The sequence below is a fragment of the Maylandia zebra genome, linkage group LG9 (genome assembly GCF_041146795.1).
Source record: "Maylandia zebra isolate NMK-2024a linkage group LG9, Mzebra_GT3a, whole genome shotgun sequence".
Taxonomy (NCBI): Eukaryota; Metazoa; Chordata; class Actinopteri; order Cichliformes; family Cichlidae; genus Maylandia; species Maylandia zebra.
Window position 1 is genome coordinate 31,976,253 of NC_135175.1, and position 23,473 is coordinate 31,999,725.

Below are 23,473 nucleotides of genomic sequence, written 5' to 3' on the forward strand. Positions count from 1 at the left end.
GCTTCAGCCAAGTGGAAGCTAAATTGTCTAGTCATTCATATGTAAATTAGGTTGTTATCTGGGAATTCTGGAGGGGAGTGGGGGTGTGTGGATGAGGGGGTGGGGGAGCTGCTAAAAGCTGTGAACTTCCTTTTGTGTTTCATCTTGATGCATTCTCAATCATCCAGGGAAATAAATCTCCAAAAGTCACCAACTTGGAGTGTTTCAGTTTGCCATCTTAGAGAGAAATCAACACACATGGGTGTATTTCCTTTGTTGCTGAGATTTATATATATATTTATATATATATGTTCTTTGCGATGTGTTCACTGCTACAGATACACATGTGGTAAATGCAGACTACAGATACCATGGCAGTGCCAGGATTGTGAGTGATTGCTGAAAATGTTGAAATGTACTCACTCACTTTTTATTATTATTTGTAAATATGTGTACAAATGGTTGGTTTTTTGTACTGTTTTTATCAATAAATCTCAGCAACAAAGGAAATACACCCATGTGTGTTGATTTCTCTCTAAGATGGCAAACTGAAACACTCCAAGTTGGTGACTTTTGGAGATTTATTTCCCTGGATGATTGAGAATGCATCAAGATGAAACACAAAAGGAAGTTCACAGCTTTTAGCAGCTCCCCCACCCCCTCATTCACACACCCCCACTCCCCTCCAGAATTCCCAGATAACAACCTAATTTACATATGAATGACTAGACAATTTAGCTTCCACTTGGCTGAAGCTAAAGCCTAGCTAAACACCTACCAGCCATTTGGCTGGAAGGCGAGTTTTAAAGGTAGAAAAGCCAAATGGCTGCTCTCGGGGGACTCTAAGTGTTAGAGGATCATCAGGGGGTCCTTTTGTCCCTCTGTGGGGGGTTACTCCCACTAGGTTTATATCTGGGACTCTCCACCATTTGACCTTAGAACTGAAGAAGCTTCTCGGATGAGAGGTGAAACGTCTTCAAGCAACTTAAAGAAGTCCAGACGCTTTTCTTTGCAAGCTCCTTTGACTGAGCACCTGGTTCTCTCCTACCTCAAGACCCTCACGGCCCCCCTGCAGTTTGCATACAGAGCCAACAGGTCTGTAGATAACGCCATCAACATGGCCCTACACTTCATCCTGCAGCATCTGGACTCCCCAGGAACCTACGCCAGGATCCTGTTTGTGGACTTCAGCTCTGCCTTCAACACCATCCTTCCAGACCATCTCCGAGGCAAGCTTTCCCAAATGAAAGTGCCTGATCCCATCTGCCGGTGGATCACTGACTTCCTGACGGACAGGAAGCAGCATGTGAAGCTGGGAAAGAATGTCTCGGACTCTCGGACCATCAGCACCGGCTCCCCTCAGGGCTGTGTTCTTTCTCCTCTGCTCTTCTCCCTGTACACCAACTGCTGCACCTCCACCCACCAGTCTGTCAAGCTAATCAAGTTTGCAGATGACACCACCGTTATTGGGCTCATCTCGGACGGGGATGAGTCTGCCTACAGGAGGGAGGTTGAATGTCTGGTGTCCTGGTGCAGCCACAACAACCTGGTGCTAAATGCCCAGAAGACAGTGGAGATTATTGTGGACTTCAGGAAGCACACAGCTCCACTCCCTCCCATCATCCTGACTGACACCCCCATCACCTCTGTGGACTCATTCCGCTTCCTGGGTACCACCATCACCCAGGACCTGAAGTGGGAGCCCACCATCACCTCTGTCATAAAGAAAGCCCAGCAGAGGATGTACTTCCTGAGGCAGCTGAAGAAATTCAACCTGCCAACACGGACGATGATGCAGTTCTACACTGCAATCATCGAGTCCATCCTCACCTCCTCCATCACCGTGTGGTACGCTGGAGCCACTATCAGGGACAAACAGAGACTGCAGCGTGTTGTGCGCTCTGCTGAGAAGATGATTGGCTGCAGACTCCCATCTTTGCAGGACCTGTACACCTCCAGGACATTGCGGCGTGCAGCTCGGATCTCAGCTGACCCTTCTCACCCTGGACACAGTCTGTTTGACCTGCTCCCCTCAGGCAGGAGGCTCCGGTCCATTCGCACCAGAACCTCTCGCCATAAGAACAGTTTCTTCCCCTCTGCTGTTGGACACATGAACAATAACCGTATGACTGTTCCCACCACTAACACATGACCCTACGCTGTGTCACTGCATCATTCCATGTTTGGCACTGATCACCACCTGCACTCATGTATATATCATGTATATATCTATCTACTTAGCACTTTTAATTCTTATTTTTATGTCTATTTAAGTGTTATATGACAGTATGTTTTTGCACTAAGTACCGTAGCAATTTCCTAATCATGTTACTTTATTTTTTCACATTTTTCTTTAACCTACAGCACTACTTGTTCTTTAGCTTTGTGCAATCCAAAAACATGCATGTTGGAATAACTGGTGATTCCAATTGGCTGTAGGTTTACTGTATCTTCAACTCACCAACTACCAACTTACCTGCTATGGCTGGGGAGGAGCGCTCATTTAACTTTGCATTAAGGAGTTTCCTGCTAATAAACACATAACCACATGGGCAGGACTTGCACGCCACTGGAATCTAGAAAGAGTGAGAAATAAGAAACATTACTGTTAAAACATCACTACATCATTTCCACAAGGTGGATTCCTGTTTTAGCTGCACAAAGCCTGCAGCAGACAATCTGACACACTCTTAGAGGTCTCCATGTCTGACACATATCTCAAGGATCAAAGCTAACACAGGGCAGGTTTATTCCAAATAAATGACATGAGTTGATAAACTTCAATGGAGTGAATGAAGATATCCACTAAATCATGCCATTTTTAGCACTAAATGGATCATAACCATTGCGCACTATGACTCATTACTTGCAGAAGAATTTAGCCAAAGGTTTGATTGTATTTTCTACATCTGCAAGCCCACTAGCGTCTACTTAAGTTTCACTGATGTCAATGTTTTTCACTGGACAGTGTAGATCTCACTTAGCATGTTAGAGGTTCATGAGTTCATGACAGTACAGTTAGAAACAGACTGAACAAGTATGACTTGTTTGGAAGGGTTACCAAAAGATAAGACTCTTCTCTCTCAAAGGATTACAGCACGACAGCTGAGGCGCATGAATAGATGTGAATGATGCAAGTTGTATGTTTGAGTGCTCAGTGGATAAAGGCTATGTTTTATTGTGTAAGAACCAGTCCAGTATAAACATTTTATACAGCAGCAGCTATAGTGATTTATCAATATTTTTAGTCATGAAGTGGTTTGTGCTCTACAAACAAGTGTAGAAGTCCCCCTGACCAATGTGTACGAACAAAGCACAGATTTTTAAGGAATTTAAACAAGTCTTTAAAATGAATACTACTAATAATAATAATCAAATGACAAACTACTACTACAACAATAATAAAAATAAATTATTATATTACTATTATATAAATGGATGGATGGATTATTGTTATTATTGCCTTTTAACCAACAAACTGTTCACAATTACAATTTAAAGAAAAAAAAACTGCATGCAATTTGTCAAAATTTCAATTATTTTCAGGCTGAGTTTCTTTGTTTATTTAATATCATTTAGATGAACAGCACGGTGCCGCACTGATTACTATTGCTTCACAGTGAGAAGCAACAGTAACATCGAGATGGACTTTGACTTCTCCATCTGATCGGGGCCTTTCTGTGTGGCGTTTGCATGTTCGCTCCATGTTTGTGTGGGTTCTCTCAGCGGTTCCCAAACTTTTTTTGCTAGGCCCTCCTTTGTTTTACAAGAAAAATGTTCATGCTCCATATTAATATGAGTAGAAAAAGTACAGTTTGAATGAGTATGTGGAAACGTTGTTTTGAATTTTCTTAGTTTGGACTACAGTGACCAAATTTTGATATAATAGACTTTAGGGCTGGGCGATATGACCTAAAATCCATATCGTGATATAATTTGAAGCACGTGCGGTAACGATATATATCGCGATATATTCTTTTCTTCTGTATAACGTATTTTCCACACTATAAGGACTTAAAATCCTTTAATATTCTCAAAAATCGAGAGTGGGCCTTATGTATGAATTCTGGTTGTGCTTACTGACCTCGAACAGATTTTGGCTGCAGAAATCTGTTAAAAATGTTTTAGTACAACTTTGGTAAGCAGCACTGCTTGATGGATCGTCAGAGCATTACGGCTGCCGTAGTGAGGAGCTTCGCGGAGTAATCTGGGTCCAAAACTCCGTCCCTTCAGGTCCCAAAGTCAAACCAACACTAAGAGTTAAAAACTGTCTAAATTCTTTCATCTTTAATTAAATCATCAGCGTTGCTGCTTTACCAGGTGTAACAATTAAGTTTAACATCCAGGCATCCATGAAAACAGAATTTATTAAATTTAACGGAGTTAGAAGTTAACACGAAGTTAGCTCACTAGTTTACACCTAAACATTTCACAGCATGTTCTGACTGAGAGATTTTTGAAACTAATTCAAACGTCCAGCTCTGCTGTCACTTCCAACATAAATGAAGACAGAAAACTAAACAGCAGTGGCGTTTGTAGGGTTACTGAAGTTGGACTAGCTGGTATATAATGTTGTGCTACGTGATTGCTAGCGACACAGCTATGTTAGCATAACATTAGCACAGTGAAGCTGGAGGATGAACGCCAACTTTTTTTCCACTCGATAAAAGTTAACGTGAGTATTCTGGTGGCAAATGCAGTCGCATAGCAGGATGCTGTACACGGGCCAAACTTCAGTCAGGAGAACAACTGAGATTATTCATCCACAATACGAGGTTAGTTATTAATATACTGCAACAACATGGGAATAGAGCAGCTGTGAGAGAATTCAACATTAATGAATCAATGGTACAGAAGTGGAGGAAGCGCAGTTTTTGGCTTTCCCCATATTTCAACAGTGCTTCATCTCTTTGCTGTGACTGTCGCCCGCCATCATTTGCAGATGATAATGGTTGTAGCCGCTGCGATGCTTTCGACCAAAACATGCGCAGCTTGATGACATCATCAACATGCGCTATCGCGATAGAGCGATATAGTCAAAATCTCTATCGTTGGCCAAATTTATATAGTTTCTATCGTATATTGTTTATATCGCCCACCCCTAATAGACTTACATCTCTAAATGTCTGCTGACTACCCAAATTATTTAAAAAGGTGAAACAGCCTTCAGTGGTTATTTGAAAGGAAGTAGTCGTGTGCCGCAAACAACCCCATCCCGATTGAAAGGTGCAACAGGTCAAATAGCTGATTTTTCAATTTCACTTCTTAGCTTTCGCTTTTAGTCTCAGTAAACACAGTATTCTGAAATAAACTTTTATTCAGTATCACCCAAAACCTGTGACTGAGTCCATGAACTTAGCAGTGTTTACAGAGGAAAAGTCAAAAAGTAATTTCCTATACAATCTGATGGGACCGAAAGTCCTTTTGCAACCATCTGATGGCGTTAGAGGAGAAGGCAGGTTTAAGACTCACATGTTTTTGACACTGTCTGCAGAGAACGTCTGTTGTTAAATTGAGGCCAACAGACTACCTTTATGTTATCTACCATAGCAACAGCCCTATGACATGCAACTACAACATGTGAATGCGTTATAATTATAACCTCCCAGTAAGATGATGCTGTGATCACACCAACATATTTACCAAAATGTTGTTGAAGGTGATGTTTTTCCTTCCTCTAGCAGACACCAAAAGCCTGTGAACTCAGCCCCTTTGTGCTGCTTCCATCCCAGTCACATGGGCCGTTGCGTCTTTTAAAATACAGCAGCTCACCAACGTGAGTTTTTAATGTCGACAACTTTACTTTTGGTTTTGGCCATCTCTTCATATTCCATCACCAGCTTGCATTTGCATGAATGACAGTCCCTTAATGCACTGTGCTGGTGAAGCTCTATTTGCACATTAAATGTACAGTCTGGCAAGAGTTTTCATGAGAAAGTTGTAGTTTCTTTCAGCACAACTGGAGAGCAACATTGTAATTCACACACCAACAGTAGAGATGTTGGCTCTCTTTGGATCTGCCTTCATATTCTACTAGTCAAAGTTTTTGGACATACGTTTTCATTTAATGTTTTTTCTCCTGTTTCATGACTATTTACATTTTACAATCTCACTGAAGGCATGAAAACTATGAATGAACACATATGGAACTATGTAGTAAACAAATGTGTGTGAAGTGACACAAAACATGTTTTACATTTTAGATTCTTAATACCATACCACCTTTATTTATAAAGCACTTTAACATAAAACCAGAGTTCACAAAGTGCTGTACATGCTAATAGCATAAGTAAAGAAAATTAAAATGAGATAAGATAAAATAAATAACAAATTGAGTCAACCCCTCTAATCAATGCCAAAGGCTTCAGCGAATAAATATGTTCTAAGAACACTTTTAAATTCAGAGAGAGAAAAGGCCTGCCTAACATGCAAGGGTAGATCATTCCACAACTTTGGAGCAGCTACAGCAGAAGCACGATCACCTTTAAATTTATACTTAGTTTTTGGTGCCTTAAGGAGCTGCTGATTGGCGGACCTAAGGGAACGGGCAGGTGTATATGGTTGTAGTAGCTCCGAGAGGTGGTGGGGGGGGGGGGGGGGGGGGGGGGGGGGGGGGCAGGCCATTAAGAGATTTAAAAGCAAATAAGAGAATTTTAAAAACAATCCTAAGATGTACAGGTAGCCAGTGGAGTGAAATTAAAATGGGGGTAATGTGCTCAAACTTTTTTGTTCCAGTTAAAAGACGAGCTGCATCACTAACCCCACAATAAAGTGCGTTACAATAATCCAGCCTAGAAGTAACAAAGGCATGGATTACTGTCTCAAAATGCTGTTTCGATAAGATAGGCTTTATTTTGGCTAATTCCCTCAAATGAAAAAAGCTAGAGCTTACAACAGCTCTGACCTGGCTTTCAAGTTTAAGATTTGCCTCTTTTTTAACTCCCAGATTAGTGATGACTGGTTTAACATACTGTGCCAGTGAACCAAGATCTATAATAGTGGCCTCAGAAGCGCCACCAAAAACCATCACTTCTGTTTTCTGTTCATTAAAATTTAAAAAGTTCAAAGCCATCCAGGCCCTTATTTCATCAAGGCATCTGAGCAGCGAGTCTACTGAGAAGCCATTTATCTTTTAAGTGGGAAATAAATCTGGGAGTCATCGGCGTAGCAGTGGAAAGAAATCCCATGTTTCCTGAAAATAGACCCAAGGGGTAGGAGATATAGAGAGAAAAGAAGCGGGCCTAAAACTGAACCCTGTGGGACCCCACATTGAAGAGAAGCAGCAGAGGATACAAACTCCCCGAGTTTCACAGAGAAAGTTCGCTCTGCCAAATAGGATCTGAGCCACTGCAGTGCGGCACTCCGCATACCCACCAACTGCTCTAAACGGGAGATTAAAATATTATGATCCACTGTATCAAAAGCAGCAGTTAAATCTAACAGCACGATAATAACACAGTCACCTGAGTCATTTGCCAAAAACACATCATTAAAAACTCTTAAAAGGGCAGATTCGGTACTATGTAAAGCTTTAAAACCAGATTGGAAAACTTCTAAAATACCGTGTTCTTCTAGGAAGGACATTAATTGCTTGTAAACTACCTTTTCAAGAATCTTTGAGATAAAAGACAGTTTGGAAATAGGTCTGTAATTCACAATAATATCAGGATCAAGAGCAGGTTTCTTGAGTAGAGGCTGAATCACTGCATGTTTGAGATTGACAGGTACAACACCAGAGGACAGACTACTATTTACAATGGATTGTACAGCTGATGCTATAGTGAGAAAAACCTCTTTGAAAAATCGAGGAGGGAGAGCATCATAAGGGGAGCCTGAGGGCTTCATGTGAGCAACCAACTCCTGCAGGCAGAGCAAGGAAACTGGCTCGAACCTGTCAAAGACAGCAGAACTAGGGACAGGGGTAGAAGGGTCGAGAACGGACTGGGAAGTCTGCGCTTTGACAGATGGCACTTTATCAATAAAAAAGTGCAGGAAGTTTTCACAAATTTCCCGAGAAGACTTGACACCAGCAGTCTGTGGAGCATGAAGGACCATGTCAATAGTCTTAAATAAGACATGAGGCTTACGACAATTTGCCTGAATAATAGCAGCAAAATGTTTCCTCTCAGCATCTTTTACAGTTTTCTGGTAAGAATTCCAGTAGTCTTGTAACATTTGGTATGACACCTGAAGTTGATCCTTCTTCCATTTACGTTCAGCTCTCCTACACTTTCTTCTGGCAGCCCGGGTGTCTTCATTCAGCCAGGGTTCAGATTTGGCTTTTACTTGCCTAAGCTTAAAGGGGGCCACTGAATCTAAAGCAGTTTGGCAGACAGAGTAAAACCACGTACTCAGCTCTTCTGTATCATTGCATATGAAATCAGGAAGGTTGCAGTTCTGATTAAAAACAATAGAGAACTGTCCAGCAGAGGAAGGGTTAAAAATACGACAGCTCCTAGCAGCAACAGGAGGAAGATTAACTTTGGTAAAAGGAAGGAAAACCTCAAACAAGACAGGCTAATGATCCGACCCTACAATGTCACAAACCTCTAAGTTAGAGACAGGTAAATTATGAGTTAAAACAAGATCCAACGTGTGCCCATATTTTTGTGTAGGCACAGACACAGGTTGCACAAGATCAAAAGAGTCAATAAGATTTAAAAAGTCCTTTGCCATTGGCTTGTCAGGGCAGCACACATGAATATTGAAGTCCCCAATAATAAGGACATGATCATATTTTGGCATAATTTCAGCCAACAGATCAGAAAAGTCATTTAAGAAGTTCTTATTGTATTTTGGGGGTCTGTAAACCACAGCACAGAGCACTGTGTGAGAGCGACCTAGCTCAAACATGCTCAGTTCAAAGCTACTAGGTGAGGTTGATAATGGCAGTGGTTTACATTTATACTGCTTCTTAAAAACAGCCGCTAGTCCTCCTCCTCTGCCTGATATTCGAGGAGAGTTTAAAAAGCAGCAGCCATCAGGTAAGAGATCTGTGAAAGCGCTGGACTCACCGGCCCTCAACCATGTCTCAGTTATACAGAGGAAATCCAGTCCTTGGGTCATAAATAAATCCCTTAAAATAAAAGTTTTATTACTCAGCGATCTAGTGTTCACCAATCCAAACCTGGTGGAGGTCAGCGTGTTCGTGGCTGACAGCGAGACCCGACGCAGCGGCCGCAAGTTCTGTAGGTTCGCCGACGAAGATGAGGGGAAATCTTTCGTGGTTGGGACATCTGATCCGAGCCAACAACGGGCACCAGCCAGGCATCGATGGGCTCCAGAGAGCATGGAGAAAAGGCATGACAAGGCACAGATCCACGTTCGTTCCAAAGAGCCGGGGAAGAGCGCATCAAGTACGCCTTAAGTTTCACGAGTAGACCGCTACGTTTGCCCCGGCGTCTGAAACGCTTTCGCCGTGAGGCTGGGGCCAGGGTCCGACAAAGGTTAGCTGGTATCCCAGACAGGAATGGAGGTAACGCCTTATGTCCATTATAAGTTGCATTGGTAAGATCACTGGCAACTAGTCGGAGGTCCAACAGTTTTTGGCGATTGTACATTAAAAGAGAGTTGACTCTAGCAATAAAAAACAACATAAGCAAACACAACAGAGGAAGAGCCAGACGGCGAGCCACACACACTGGCGCCATCTTGAAACTCTAATAATAATAGCCTCCCTTTGCTTTGATTATTGCTTTGTACACTCTTGGCCTTCTCTCAATGAGCTTCATGATGTAGTCACCTGAAATGGTTTTCACATTACAGGTGTGTCTTGTCAGTGTTCATGTAATGGCAAAAAAACCAATCAGCTAAGTAAAGAGAAAAAACAGTCAATCATTACTTTATGAACTGAAGGTCAGTCAGTCTGGAAAATTGCTAAAACTCTGAATGTGTCAACGAGTGCAGTCGCAAAAACCATCAAGTGCTATGATGAAACTGGCTCACATGAGGACCGCCCCAGGAAAGGAACAACATAAGTCACCTCTGCTGCTGAGTAGGGCTGCCACGATTAGTCGACTAGTCACGATTACGTCGACTATCAGAATCGTCGACGACTGATTTAATAGTCGACGCGTTGTTTGAAGCTTTGCAAGCTCACAAAAGACGCAGGAATAAGTGGCAGGATTTAAGAGTGTAATAACGGACTGAAACAGAAGATGGCAGCACTGCATGTACAAGGATGCCAGCTGCCGTTAAACCCCGAAGAAGAAGCTGCGTCCCAGAATTCATAGCGTGGCCCAGCGCAGTTTCCAACAATGGCGGCAGCTAGTTAGTTTTAATATTACTCTTATTATTCTTTCTGGGTCACAAAATAAACGTTTAACATATTTTCAGGCGAGAATGTAGCTGTGTAAACCTCAAATATCTGCTCAGTTTATCAGGACACCACATATTTAGTGTGAATGCTTGAAAAGCATTCACAGTATTGTTCTTCTAATCTTTATTAGTGTGAATGCTTGAAAAGCATTCACAGTATTGTTCTTCAAATCTTTATTATTATTCCATATTCCGTACGTTTTTTGGCATCTAACTCCTTCAAAACCGTTCAACTTAGCGAAACCATTCAAACATCGTTAGATTCCTATTATTTTGGACATGACTGCTTCTATTTTTCTCATTTTTAACATTTATATTTTTAATTTTATTCAACTTTATTCAACAAAAATTTCCCATGTATTTCAATGGGGAGACCCTTCAAATTCTCATTCAACTTACTCATTTTTAAACTCTTACTACTTCCACATACATTGACATAGAGCCACCATTCAAACTTTAAAACGAAGACAAGACATTCAACTATTCAACTTGTATTTATCTTTTCAATATCTATTATACTTTTTCTTCAGTTCCAGTTTAAGTTTCATGATGTTTTTTCACCCGTTTCAGAGTTTATAATGGGTGTGTATGGGACGGAATGTTGGGGCTAGAGTGAGGCAGCTCAACTGCTAGAGTGAGAGGAGCAAAAAAATTAATCTTAAAATCTTTTTTAAAACTGCTGCTGTGTCCGCAGCGTTTGCTCTACAGGTATGATTTTACCCTCAAAACGTAGCCATCGCTGTCCTCTTTCATCCAATGTGTTTACTATTGTCCTAGGTGTTATGGTTCTTTCGTAAATGTCACCAATGCACAGCCTCCTCCCTCCAACTCTTCCATAGACTCTAATGTTAAAATGGCTCAGAAGGTCCGTTTGAAAATCAGAAGAGCATGGTGTCTTTACACTGTCACCACGTCCATATAATAAACTCCACAGACATGAAAACTGAGAATTAGGTAGACTAGAAGCTGCTGTCGCTCACGGTGAAAGAATTTTGTCAATACGACTTTTACTTTTCATTTGGGAACGATTTGTTTCGGCCTGACTTTTCTGTTCATTTTAAGCAGCAAAAGTGAGGCGCATGTCTGTGTACGTGTGTATGGAGCCATTGGGTGCGGTCACTATAGCAACCAGGCTCACACCTGCCTGCTTAACGAGCTCTGCCTGCCACTGTGCCAAGATTCATCTTAAGCACTTCTCTTTCAACTGCTGCTGTGTCCACAGTGTTACAGCCATCATTTTACCCTCAAATTGTCGCCATTATTGTTCTCTTTCCAACACCGTATCTTTCAAAGCTCAGGCATTTAAACTTTTTAAACTGTGTGGATCAAAGTGGAGGGATCACATTTGAGTCATTCAGTGATTCAAAGAATATGACCTTTTAATATTCATTCAGATGTTTTCTGACTCTAAATGTTCTTTTCTCATTTCTTAGGGTTTTCTAATTTACATTTAAAACATTTTCAGTTTTTTTCCAACTCCTTCTTCTGTGTAACTTTCAGCTTTTAGCAGTTCAGCACCTTTGTTTTCAGGTTAAATTCGTTTTTTTTTTTGTTTTTTTTTAATCTCATTCAAGATTTTTAACTCAAAATTCAGCAATTAATTCATTTCAGTGCATACATTCAGATTCAAGCATTCACACTGCAGTTTCTTCAGAAAATGCACTTTCTAGTCTTTATTATTATTAGTGTGAATGCTTGAAAAGCATTCACAGTATTGTTATTCTAATCTTTATTATTATTATTTTTTCCTATTCCGTACGTTTTTCGCCGACTATCTCCTTCAAAACCGTTCAACTTAGAAAAACCATTCAAACACCATTAGATTCATCTTCTTTTGGAATGGTGTGCTTCTATTTTTCTCATTTTTAACATTTATATTTTTAATTTTATTCAACTTTATTCAACAAAAATTTCCCATGTATTTCAATGGGGAGACCCTTCAAATTCTCATTCAACTTACTCATTTTTAAACTCTTACTACTTCAACATACGTTCACATAGAGCCACCATTCAAACTTTAAAACGAAGACAAGACATTCAACTATTCAACTTGTATTTATCTTTTCAATATCTATTATACTTTTTCTTCAGTTCCAGTTTAAGTTTCATGATGTTTTTTCACCCGTTTCAAAATTTATAATGGGTGTGTATGGGACGGAATGTTGGGGCTAGAGTGAGACAGCTCAACTGCTAGAGTGAGAGGAGCAAAAAAATTAATCTTAAAATCTTTTTTAAAACTGCTGCTGTGTCCGCAGCGTTTGCTCTACAGGTATGATTTTACCCTCAAAACGTAGCCATGGCTGTCCTCTTTCATCCAATGTGTTTACTATTGTCCTAGGTGTTATGGTTCTTTCGTAAATGTCACCAATGCACAGCCTCCTCCCTCCAACTCTTCCATAGACTCTAATGTTAAAATGGCTCAGAAGGTTCGTTTGAAAATCAGAAGAGCATGGTGTCTTTCCACTGTCACCACGTCCATATAATAAGCTCCACAGGCATGAAAACTGAGAATTAGGTAGACTAGACATTGCTGTCGCTCACGGTGAAAGAATTTTGTCAATACGACTTTTACTTTTCATTTGGGAACGATTTGTTTCGGCCTGACTTTTCTGTTCATTTTAAGCAGCAAAAGTGAGGTGCATGTCTGTGTGCGTGTGTATGGAGCCATTGGGTGCGGTCACTATAGCAACCAGGCTCACACCTGCCTGCTTAACGAGCTCTCTCTGCCACTCTGCCAAAATTCATCTTAAACACTTCTCTTTCAACTGCTGCTGTGTCCACAGTGTTAAAGCCATCATTTTACCCTCAAAACGTCGCCATCGTTGTTCTCTTTCCAACATCTTGTCTTTCAAAGCTCAGACATTTAAACTTTTTAAACTGTGTGGGTCCAAGTGGAGGGATCACATTTTAGTCATTCAGTGATTCAAAGAATATGACCTTTTAATATTCTTTCAGATGTTTTCTGACTCTAAATGTTCTTTTCTCATTTCTTAGGTTTTTCTAATTTACAATTAAAACATTTTCAGCTTTTTTCCAACTTCTTCTTCTGTGTAACCTTCAGCTTTTAGCAGTTCAGCACTTTTGTTTTCAGGTTAAATTCGGGGTTTTTTTTTATCTCATTCAAGATTTTTAACTTAAATTCAGTAATTAATTCATTTCAGTGCATACATTCAGATTCAAGCATTCACACTGCAGTTTCTTCAGAAAATGCACTTTCTAGTTATTATTATTATTATTATTATTATATTTTATTTTTCCGTACGTTTTTTCAAAGCCTACTCCTTCAAAACCGTTCAACTTAGAAAAACCATTCAAACACCGTTAGATTCCTATTCTTTTGGACAACACTGCTTCTATTTTTCATATTTTTAACATTTATATTTTTAATTTTATTCAACTTTATTCAACAAAAATTTATAATGTATTTCAATGGGGAGACCCTTCAAATCCTCATTCAACTTACTCACTTTTAAACTCTTACTACTTCCACATACATTGACATAGAGCCACCATTCAAACTTTAAAACGAAGACAAGACATTCAACTATTCAACTTGTATTTATCTTTTCAATATCTATTATACTTTTTCTTCAGTTCCAGTTTAACTTTCATGATGTTTTTTCACCCGTTTCAGAGTTTATAATGGGTGTGTATGGGACGGAATGTTGGGGCTAGAGTGAGACAGCTCAACTGCTAGAGTGAGAGGAGCAAAAAAATTAATCTTAAAATCTTTTTTAAAACTGCTGCTGTGTCCACAGCGTTTGCTCTACAGGTATGATTTTACCCTCAAAACGTAGCCATGGCTGTCCTCTTTCATCCAATGTGTTTACTATTGTACTAGGTGTTATGGTTCTTTCATAAATGTCACCAATGCACAGCCTCCTCCCTCCAACTCTTCCATAGACTCTAATGTTAAAATGGCTCAGAAGGTTCGTTTGAAAATCAGAAGAGCATGGTGTCTTTACACTGTCACCACGTCCATATAATAAACTCCACAGGCATGAAAACTGAGAATTAGGTAGACTAGACATGGCTGTCGCTCACGGTGAAAGAATTTTGTCAATACGACATGTACTTTTCATTTGGGAAGAATTTGTTTGGGCCTGACTTTTCTGTTCATTTTAAGCAGCAAAAGTGAGGTGCATGTCTGTGTACGTGTGTATGGAGCCATTGGGTGCAGTCACTATAGCAACCAGGCTCACACCTGCCTGCTTAACGAGCTCTGCCTGCCACTGTGCCAAGATTCATCTTAAGCACTTCTCTTTCAACTGCTGCTGTGTCCACAGTGTTACAGCCATCATTTTACCCTCAAATTGTCGCCATTATTGTTCTCTTTCCAACACCGTGTCTTTCAAAGCTCAGGCATTTAAACTTTTTAAACTGTGTGGATCAAAGTGGAGGGATCACATTTGAGTCATTCAGTGATTCAAAGAATATGACCTTTTGATATTCATTCAGATGTTTTCTGACTCTAAATGTTCTTTTCTCATTTCTTAGGGTTTTCTAATTGACATTTAAAACATTTTCAGTTTTTTTTCCAACTCCTTCTTCTGTGTAACCTTCAGCTTTTAGCAGTTCAGCACCTTTGTTTTCAGGTTAAATTCGGGCTTTTTTTGTTTTTTTTTAATCTCATTCAATATTTTTAACTCAAAATTCAGCAATTAATTCATTTCAGTGCATACATTCAGATTCAAGCATTCACACTGCAGTTTCTTCAGAAAATGCACTTTCTAGTTCTATTTTATTATTATTCTGTATTCCGTACGTTTTTTGTAATCTATCTCCTTCAAAACCGTTCAACTTAGAAAAACCATTCAAACACCGTTAGATTCCTATTCTTTTGGACAACATTGCTTCTATTTTTCTCATTTTTAACATTTATATTTTTAATTTTATTCAACTTTTTTCAACAAAAATTTATAATGTATTTCAATGGGGAGACCCTTCAAATTCTCATTCAACTTCCTCCTCTTTAAACTGTATCTACTTCCACATACATTGACATAGAGCCACCATTCAAACTTTAAAACGAAGACAAGACATTCAACTATTCAACTTGTATTTATCTTTTCAATATCTATTATACTTTTTCTTCAGTTCCAGTTTAAGTTTCATGATGTTTTTTCACCCGTTTCAAAGTTTATAATGGGTGTGTATGGGACGGAATGTTGGGGCTAGAGTGAGACAGCTCAACTGCTAGAGTGAGAGGAGCAAAAAAATTAATCTTAAAATCTTTTTTAAAACTGCTGCTGTGTCCGCAGCGTTTGCTCTACAGGTATGATTTTACCCTCAAAACGTAGCCATCGCTGTCCTCTTTCATCCAATGTGTTTACTATTGTCCTAGGTGTTATGGTTCTTTCGTAAATGTCACCAATGCACAGCCTCCTCCCTCCAACTCTTCCATAGACTCTAATGTTAAAATGGCTCAGAAGGTTCGTTTGAAAATCAGAAGAGCATGGTGTCTTTACACTGTCACCACGTCCATATAATAAACTCCACAGGCATGAAAACTGAGAATTCAGTAGACTAGACATTGCTGTCACTCACGGTGAAAGAATTTTGTCAATACGACTTTTACTTTTCATTTGGGAACGATTTGTTTTGGCCTGACTTTTCTGTTCATTTTAAGCAGCAAAAGTGAGGCGCATGTCTGTGTACGTGTGTATGGAGCCATTGGGTGCGGTCACTATAGCAACCAGGCTCACACCTGCCTGCTTAACGAGCTCTGCCTGCCACTGTACCAAGATTCATCTTAAGCACTTCTCTTTCAACTGCTGCTGTGTCCACAGTGTTACAGCCATCATTTTACCCTCAAAACGTCGCCATTATTGTTCTCTTTCCAACACCGTATCTTTCAAAGCTCAGGCATTTAAACTTTTTAAACTGTGTGGATCAAAGTGGAGGGATCACATTTGAGTCATTCAGTGATTCAAAGAATATGACCTTTTAATATTCATTCAGATGTTTTCTGACTCTAAATGTTCTTTTCTCATTTCTTAGGGTTTTCTAATTTACATTTAAAACATTTTCAGTTTTTTTCCAACTCCTTCTTCTGTGTAACCTTCAGCTTTTAGCAGTTCAGCACCTTTGTTTTCAGGTTAAATTCGTTTTTTTTTTTTTTTTTTTTTTAATCTCATTCAATATTTTTAACTCAAAATTCAGCAATTAATTCATTTCAGTGCATACATTCAGATTCAAGCTTTCACACTGCAGTTTCTTCAGAAAATGCACTTTCTAGTTAGTGTGAATGCTTGAAAAGCATTCACAGTATTGTTCTTCTAATTAGTGTGAATGCTTGAAAAGCATTCACAGTATTGTTGTTGTAATCTTTATTCTATTTTATTATTATTCTGTATTCCGTACGTTTTTTGTAATCTATCTCCTTCAAAACCGTTCAACTTAGAAAAACCATTCAAACACCGTTAGATTCCTATTCTTTTGGACAACACTGCTTCTATTTTTCTCATTTTTAACATTTATATTTTTTATTTTATTCAACTTTATTTAACAAAAATTTATAATGTATTTCAATGGGGAGACCCTTCAAATTCTCATTCAAATTCCTCCTCTTTAAACTGTATCTACTTCAACATACATTGACATAGAGCCACCATTCAAACTTTAAAACGAAGACAAGACATTCAACTATTCAACTTGTATTTATCTTTTCAATATCTATTATACTTTTTCTTCAGTTCCAGTTTAAGTTTCATGATGTTTTTTCACCCGTTTCAGAGTTTATAATGGGTGTGTATGGGACGGAATGTTGGGGCTAGAGTGAGGCAGCTCAACTGCTAGAGTGAGAGGAGCAAAAAAATTAATCTTAAAATCTTTTTTAAAACTGCTGCTGTGTCCGCAGCGTTTGCTCTACAGGTATGATTTTACCCTCAAAACGTAGCCATCGCTGTCCTCTTTCATCCAATGTGTTTACTATTGTCCTAGGTGTTATGGTTCTTTCATAAATGTCACCAATGCACAGCCTCCTCCCTCCAACTCTTCCATAGACTCTAATGTTAAAATGGCTCAGAAGGTTCGTTTGAAAATCAGAAGAGCATGGTGTCTTTCCACTGTCACCACGTCCATATAATAAACTCCACAGGCATGAAAACTGAGAATTCAGTAGACTAGAAGCTGCTGTCGCTCACGGTGAAAGAATTTCGTCAATACAACCTATACTTTTCATTTGGGAACGATTTGTTTCGCCCTGACTTTTCTGTTCATTTTAAGGAGCAAAAGTGAGGCGCATGTCTGTGTACGTGTGTATGGAGCCATTGGGTGCAGTCACTATAGCAACCAGGCTCACACCTGCCTGCTTAACGAGCTCTGCCTGCCACTGTACCAAGATTCATCTTAAGCACTTCTCTTTCAACTGCTGCTGTGTCCACAGTGTTAAAGCCATCATTTTACCCTCAAAACGTCGCCATCGTTGTTCTCTTTCCAACACAGTGTCTTTCAAAGCTCAGAAATGTCAACTTTTTAAACGGTGTGGATCAAAGTGGAGGGATCACATTTGAGTCATTCAGTGATTCAAAGAATATGAGCTTTTAATATTAATTCAGATGTTTTCTGACTCTAAATTTTCTTTTCTCATTTCTTAGGTTTTTCTAATTTACATTTAAAACATTTTCAGCTATTTTCCAACTTCTTCTTCTATGTTAAACGTCAGCTTTTAGCAGTTCAGCACTGTTGTTTTCAGGTTAAATTCAGTTGTTTTTTTGTATCTCATTCAAAATTTTTAACTCAAAATTCAGCAATTAATTCATTTCAGTCCATACATTCAGATTCAAGCATTCACACTGCAGTTTCTTCAGAAAATGCACTTTCTAGTTAGTGTGAATGCTTGAAAAGCATTCACAGTATTGTTCTTCTAATCTTTATTAGTGTGAATGCTTGAAAAGCATTCACAGTATTGTTCTTCTAATCTTTATTATTATTATTATATTTTATCTATTCCGTACGTTTTTTGTAATCCTACTCCTTCAAAACCGTTCAACTTAGAAAAACCATTCATTCATCACGGAGTCCAAATCACCATCAGGGTGTATACCTCACCCCTGACGTCGTTGCCCACCTCTCAATTTTAAATACACTTAGTCATTGAGGGCTAGCAGGAGGGACCATGCGCTTACCTGCTGCTCCTTGGCAGGTAGCTCCATGCCCTCCTGGGTTTTAATTGCACCTTAGAACACATATGCATCAACACTACAATGAGCGGGTGGAGGGAGGTTTGGAGTCTTCTCCCACCCCCATTCTCTGCGGCCTGCTGGAGCGGGGGGGCTAGTAGGAGGAGTTGGCCGTCCGACTGCGGTCTGGGGTGTGGGGCCTCCCTGCTGCTGCGGAGTCGGGGTGGTCTGCCTCTCCCCACCGCAGGGAAAAGGGTAACACCACCTGGGTCTGGGTGCAATTCCCCCCTCCAGGGGCAAGGGTACCTAGACCCGGTTTGTAGAGTACGCTTGGGGAGTGTGATTGTGTGTACAGCGTCTCTTTATGTCTGTCTCCACGTTGGTTGAGTGTGGAGTGAGTGCATATGAGAGCATGAGGGTGGGAATGGATGTTTGTGTCTGTGTGTGCCTGTATGTCTGTGTCTATATGTCAGGTTGGGTATCAGACGCCACCTCTCTGGGGACACCTCAGGCCCTCCAAGGTTTGGAGGCCTATCTCCACCCACCACCACTTCCCCTGCCGGTGGCGGACTCCCTCAGGTGTCGGTGTGTTGGTGGTTCTTTGTGTCTGGGGGTGGGCGTCCGGGTACACACCGGCTCACTCCTTGGCAGCCGCTTGTCGGGGCCTGGGGCCTGGGGCTCGCTCGGGCCCCTTTGGAGGTGGGGTGCCCCCGGCCTCTCGGCCTAGGGCTCGGTCACTCAGGCGCAGCTGGGGGCCGGCGGAGCTCACGGGCGCGTCACTGCAACCCCCCCTGGCTTCTGCTCCGCGGCTGCTGAGTGAGCCCTCATCTGGGACTCTCCTCAGCTCTTACTGGAACAGTGGCGCGGCTGCCCCTCTGTTGGTCTTCCATGGTCTCTTGTGTTCTGGGGGCCTCTGGATGTCTGGAGTTTTGATCTCCTCCATACCCGCTTCACACCCTGGAGGATGGGGCTGTGGCCCCCCCACACTCCCTAGCAGATCATTACATGGAGAAACCTTTGGAATGCAAGCATGCTGATCCACACAGGTATGCACACATGGGTATTCACAGACGCGGACTAAAGCTTTCTTGGCTGCTGCCTCAAAGCACACTGTGCGCTGTCTATCTTGCGTGCTGCACAATATCGTTTATTACTTAGTAAATACTGATATCTATGACTAGCTAGTTTATTGTGATGGTGCTTTGTTTTCTCTATTATTATGTTGCTCTTTGTTGTTTGCTGTCTCCTCTGTTTGTTTGTTTGTTTGTTTGTTTGTTTTTTCTCCATACAGGTGACCCAGGAGTTTTTTTTTTTTTTTTGTCTCTCTTCCCCCCCCTTCTCACCGTCTCTTCTCCCCTTGGGTTTTCTTTCTTTCTCTCCCCCTCTCTCTCTCTCATTCATTCCCCCTGTCCTATTTATTAAAAAAAAAAAAAAAAAAAAAAAAAAAAAAAAAAAAAAAATGACAAAGGATGAACTGAAGCTCTGCCATCACGTAATGTCGCATACTGCTGTTTCTGATGTCATTTTTAAAAAAAAAAAAAAAAAAAAAAAAAAAAAAAAAAAAAAGAAAAACCATTCAAACACCGTTAGATTCCTATTCTTTTGGACAACACTGCTTCTATTTTTCTCATTTTTAACATTTATATTTTTAATTTTATTCAACTTTATTCAACAAAAATTTATAATGTATTTCAATGGGGAGACCCTTCAAATCCTCATTCAACTTACTCATTTTTAAACTCTTACTACTTCCACATACATTGACATAGAGCCACCATTCAAACTTTAAAACGAAGACAAGACATTCAACTATTCAACTTGTATTTATCTTTTCAATATCTATTATACTTTTTCTTCAGTTCCAGTTTAAGTTTCATGATGTTTTTTCACCCGTTTCAGAGTTTATAATGGGTGTGTATGGGACGGAATGTTGGGGCTAGAGTGAGACAGCTCAACTGCTAGAGTGAGAGGAGCAAAAAAATTAATCTTAAAATCTTTTTTAAAACTGCTGCTGTGTCCGCAGCGTTTGCTCTACAGGTATGATTTTACCCTCAAAACGTAGCCATGGCTGTCCTCTTTCATCCAATGTGTTTACTATTGTCCTAGGTGTTATGGTTCTTTCATAAATGTCACCAATGCACAGCCTCCTCCCTCCAACTCTTCCATAGACTCTAATGTTAAAATGGCTCAGAAGGTTCGTTTGAAAATCAGAAGAGCATGGTGTCTTTCCACTGTCACCACGTCCATATAATAAGCTCCACAGGCATGAAAACTGAGAATTAGGTAGACTAGACATTGCTGTCGCTCACGGTGAAAGAATTTTGTCAATACGACTTTTACTTTTCATTTGGGAACGATTTGTTTCGGCCTGACTTTTCTGTTCATTTTAAGCAGCAAAAGTGAGGCGCATGTCTGTGTACGTGTGTATGGAGCCCTTGGGTGCAGTCACTATAGCAACCAGGCTCACACCTGCCTGCTTAACGAGCTCTCTCTCTCACTCTGCCAAGATTCAACTTAAACACTTCTCTTTCAACTGCTGCTGTCTCCACAGTGTTACAGCCATCATTTTACCCTCAAAACGTCGCCATCGTTGTTCTCTTTCCAACATCTTGTCTTTCAAAGCTCAGAGATGTAAACTTTTTAAACTGTGTGGGTCCAAGTGGAGGGATCACATTTTAGTCATTCAGTGATTCAAAGAATATGACCTTTTAATATTCTTTCAGATGTTTTCTGACTCTAAATGTTCTTTTCTCATTTCTTAGGTTTTTCTAATTTACAATTAAAACATTTTCAGCTTTTTTCCAACTTCTTCTTCTGTGTAACCTTCAGCTTTTAGCAGTTCAGCACTTTTGTTTTCAGGTTAAATTCGGGTTTTTTTTTTATCTCATTCAAAATTTTTAACTTAAATTCAGTAATTATTTCATTTCAATGCATACATTCAGATTCAAGCATTCACACTGCAGTTTCTTCAGAAAATGCACTTTCTAGTTATTATTATTATATTTTATCTATTCCGTACGTTTTTTGTAATCCTACTCCTTCAAAACCGTTCAACTTAGAAAAACCATTCAAACACCGTTAGATTCCTATTCTTTTGGACAACACTGCTTCTATTTTTCATATTTTTAACATTTATATTTTTAATTTTATTCAACTTTATTCAACAAAAATTTATAATGTATTTCAATGGGGAGACCCTTCAAATCCTCATTCAACTTACTCATTTTTAAACTCTTACTACTTCCACATACATTGACATAGAGCCACCATTCAAACTTTAAAACGAAGACAAGACATTCAACTATTCAACTTGTATTTATCTTTTCAATATCTATTATACTTTTTCTTCAGTTCCAGTTTAAGTTTCATGATGTTTTTTCACCCGTTTCAGAGTTTATAATGGGTGTGTATGGGACGGAATGTTGGGGCTAGAGTGAGACAGCTCAACTGCTAGAGTGAGAGGAGCAAAAAAATTAATCTTAAAATCTTTTTTAAAACTGCTGCTGTGTCCGCAGCGTTTGCTCTACAGGTATGATTTTACCCTCAAAACGTAGCCATGGCTGTCCTCTTTCATCCAATGTGTTTACTATTGTAGTAGGTGTTATGGTTCTTTCATAAATGTCACCAATGCACAGCCTCCTCCCTCCAACTCTTCCATAGACTCTAATGTTAAAATGGCTCAGAAGGTTCGTTTGAAAATCAGAAGAGCATGGTGTCTTTCCACTGTCACCACGTCCATATAATAAACTCCACAGGCATGAAAACTGAGAATTAGGTAGACTAGACATGGCTGTCGCTCACGGTGAAAGAATTTTGTCAATACGACTTTTACTTTTCATTTGGGAAGAATTTGTTTGGGCCTGACTTTTCTGTTCATTTTAAGCAGCAAAAGTGAGGTGCATGTCTGTGTACGTGTGTATGGAGCCATTGGGTGCAGTCACTATAGCAACCAGGCTCACACCTGCCTGCTTAACGAGCTCTGCCTGCCACTGTACCAAGATTCATCTTAAGCACTTCTCTTTCAACTGCTGCTGTGTCCACAGTGTTACAGCCATCATTTTACCCTCAAATTGTCGCCATTATTGTTCTCTTTCCAACACCGTGTCTTTCAAAGCTCAGGCATTTAAACTTTTTAAACTGTGTGGATCAAAGTGGAGGGATCACATTTGAGTCATTCAGTGATTCAAAGAATATGACCTTTTAATATTCATTCAGATGTTTTCTGACTCTAAATGTTCTTTTCTCATTTCTTAGGGTTTTCTAATTTACAATTAAAACATTTTCAGTTTTTTTCCAACTTCTTCTTCTGTGTAACGTTCAGCTTTTAGCAGTTCAGCACCTTTGTTTTCAGGTTAAATTCGTTTTTTTTTTTTTTATCTCATTCAATATTTTTAACTCAAAATTCAGCAATTAATTCATTTCAGTCCATACATTCAGATTCAAGCATTCACACTGCAGTTTCTTCAGAAAATGCACTTTCTAGTTATTATTATTATTAGTGTGAATGCTTGAAAAGCATTCACAGTATTGTTCTTCTAATCTTTATTATTATTAGTGTGAATGCTTGAAAAGCATTCACAGTATTGTTATTCGAATCTTTATTAGTGTGAATGCTTGAAAAGCATTCACAGTATTGTTCTTCTAATCTTTATTCTTATATTTTATTATCTATTCCGTACGTTTTTTGAAAGCCTACTCCTTCAAAACCGTTCAACTTAGAAAAACCATTCAAACACCATTAGATTCCTATTATTTTGGACATGGTTGCTTGTATTTTTCTCATTTTTAACATTTATATTTTTAATTTTATTCAACTTTATTCAACAAAAATTTCCCATGTATTTCAATGGGGAGACCCTTCAAATTCTCATTCAACTTACTCATTTTTAAACTCTTACTACTTCAACATACATTGACATAGAGCCACCATTCAAACTTTAAAACGAAGACAAGACATTCAACTATTCAACTTGTATTTATCTTTTCAATATCTATTATACTTTTTCTTCAGTTCCAGTTTAAGTTTCATGATGTTTTTTCACCCGTTTCAAAAT

At 39.5% G+C, this 23,473-nt stretch overlaps 1 protein-coding gene across 1 annotated transcript in view; it reads right to left on the bottom strand.

Annotated features, from left to right (window-relative positions):
• lg9h16orf87 (linkage group 9 C16orf87 homolog) overlaps nt 1-23,473 on the bottom strand; it is a 44,027-nt gene that overhangs the window by 12,922 nt on the left and 7,632 nt on the right. Inside the window, exon 2 of the mRNA XM_004574078.5 lies at nt 2,456-2,555. Coding sequence (XP_004574135.1) covers nt 2,456-2,555 — 100 coding nt within the window. The remainder of the gene's footprint in view (nt 1-2,455; nt 2,556-23,473) is intronic.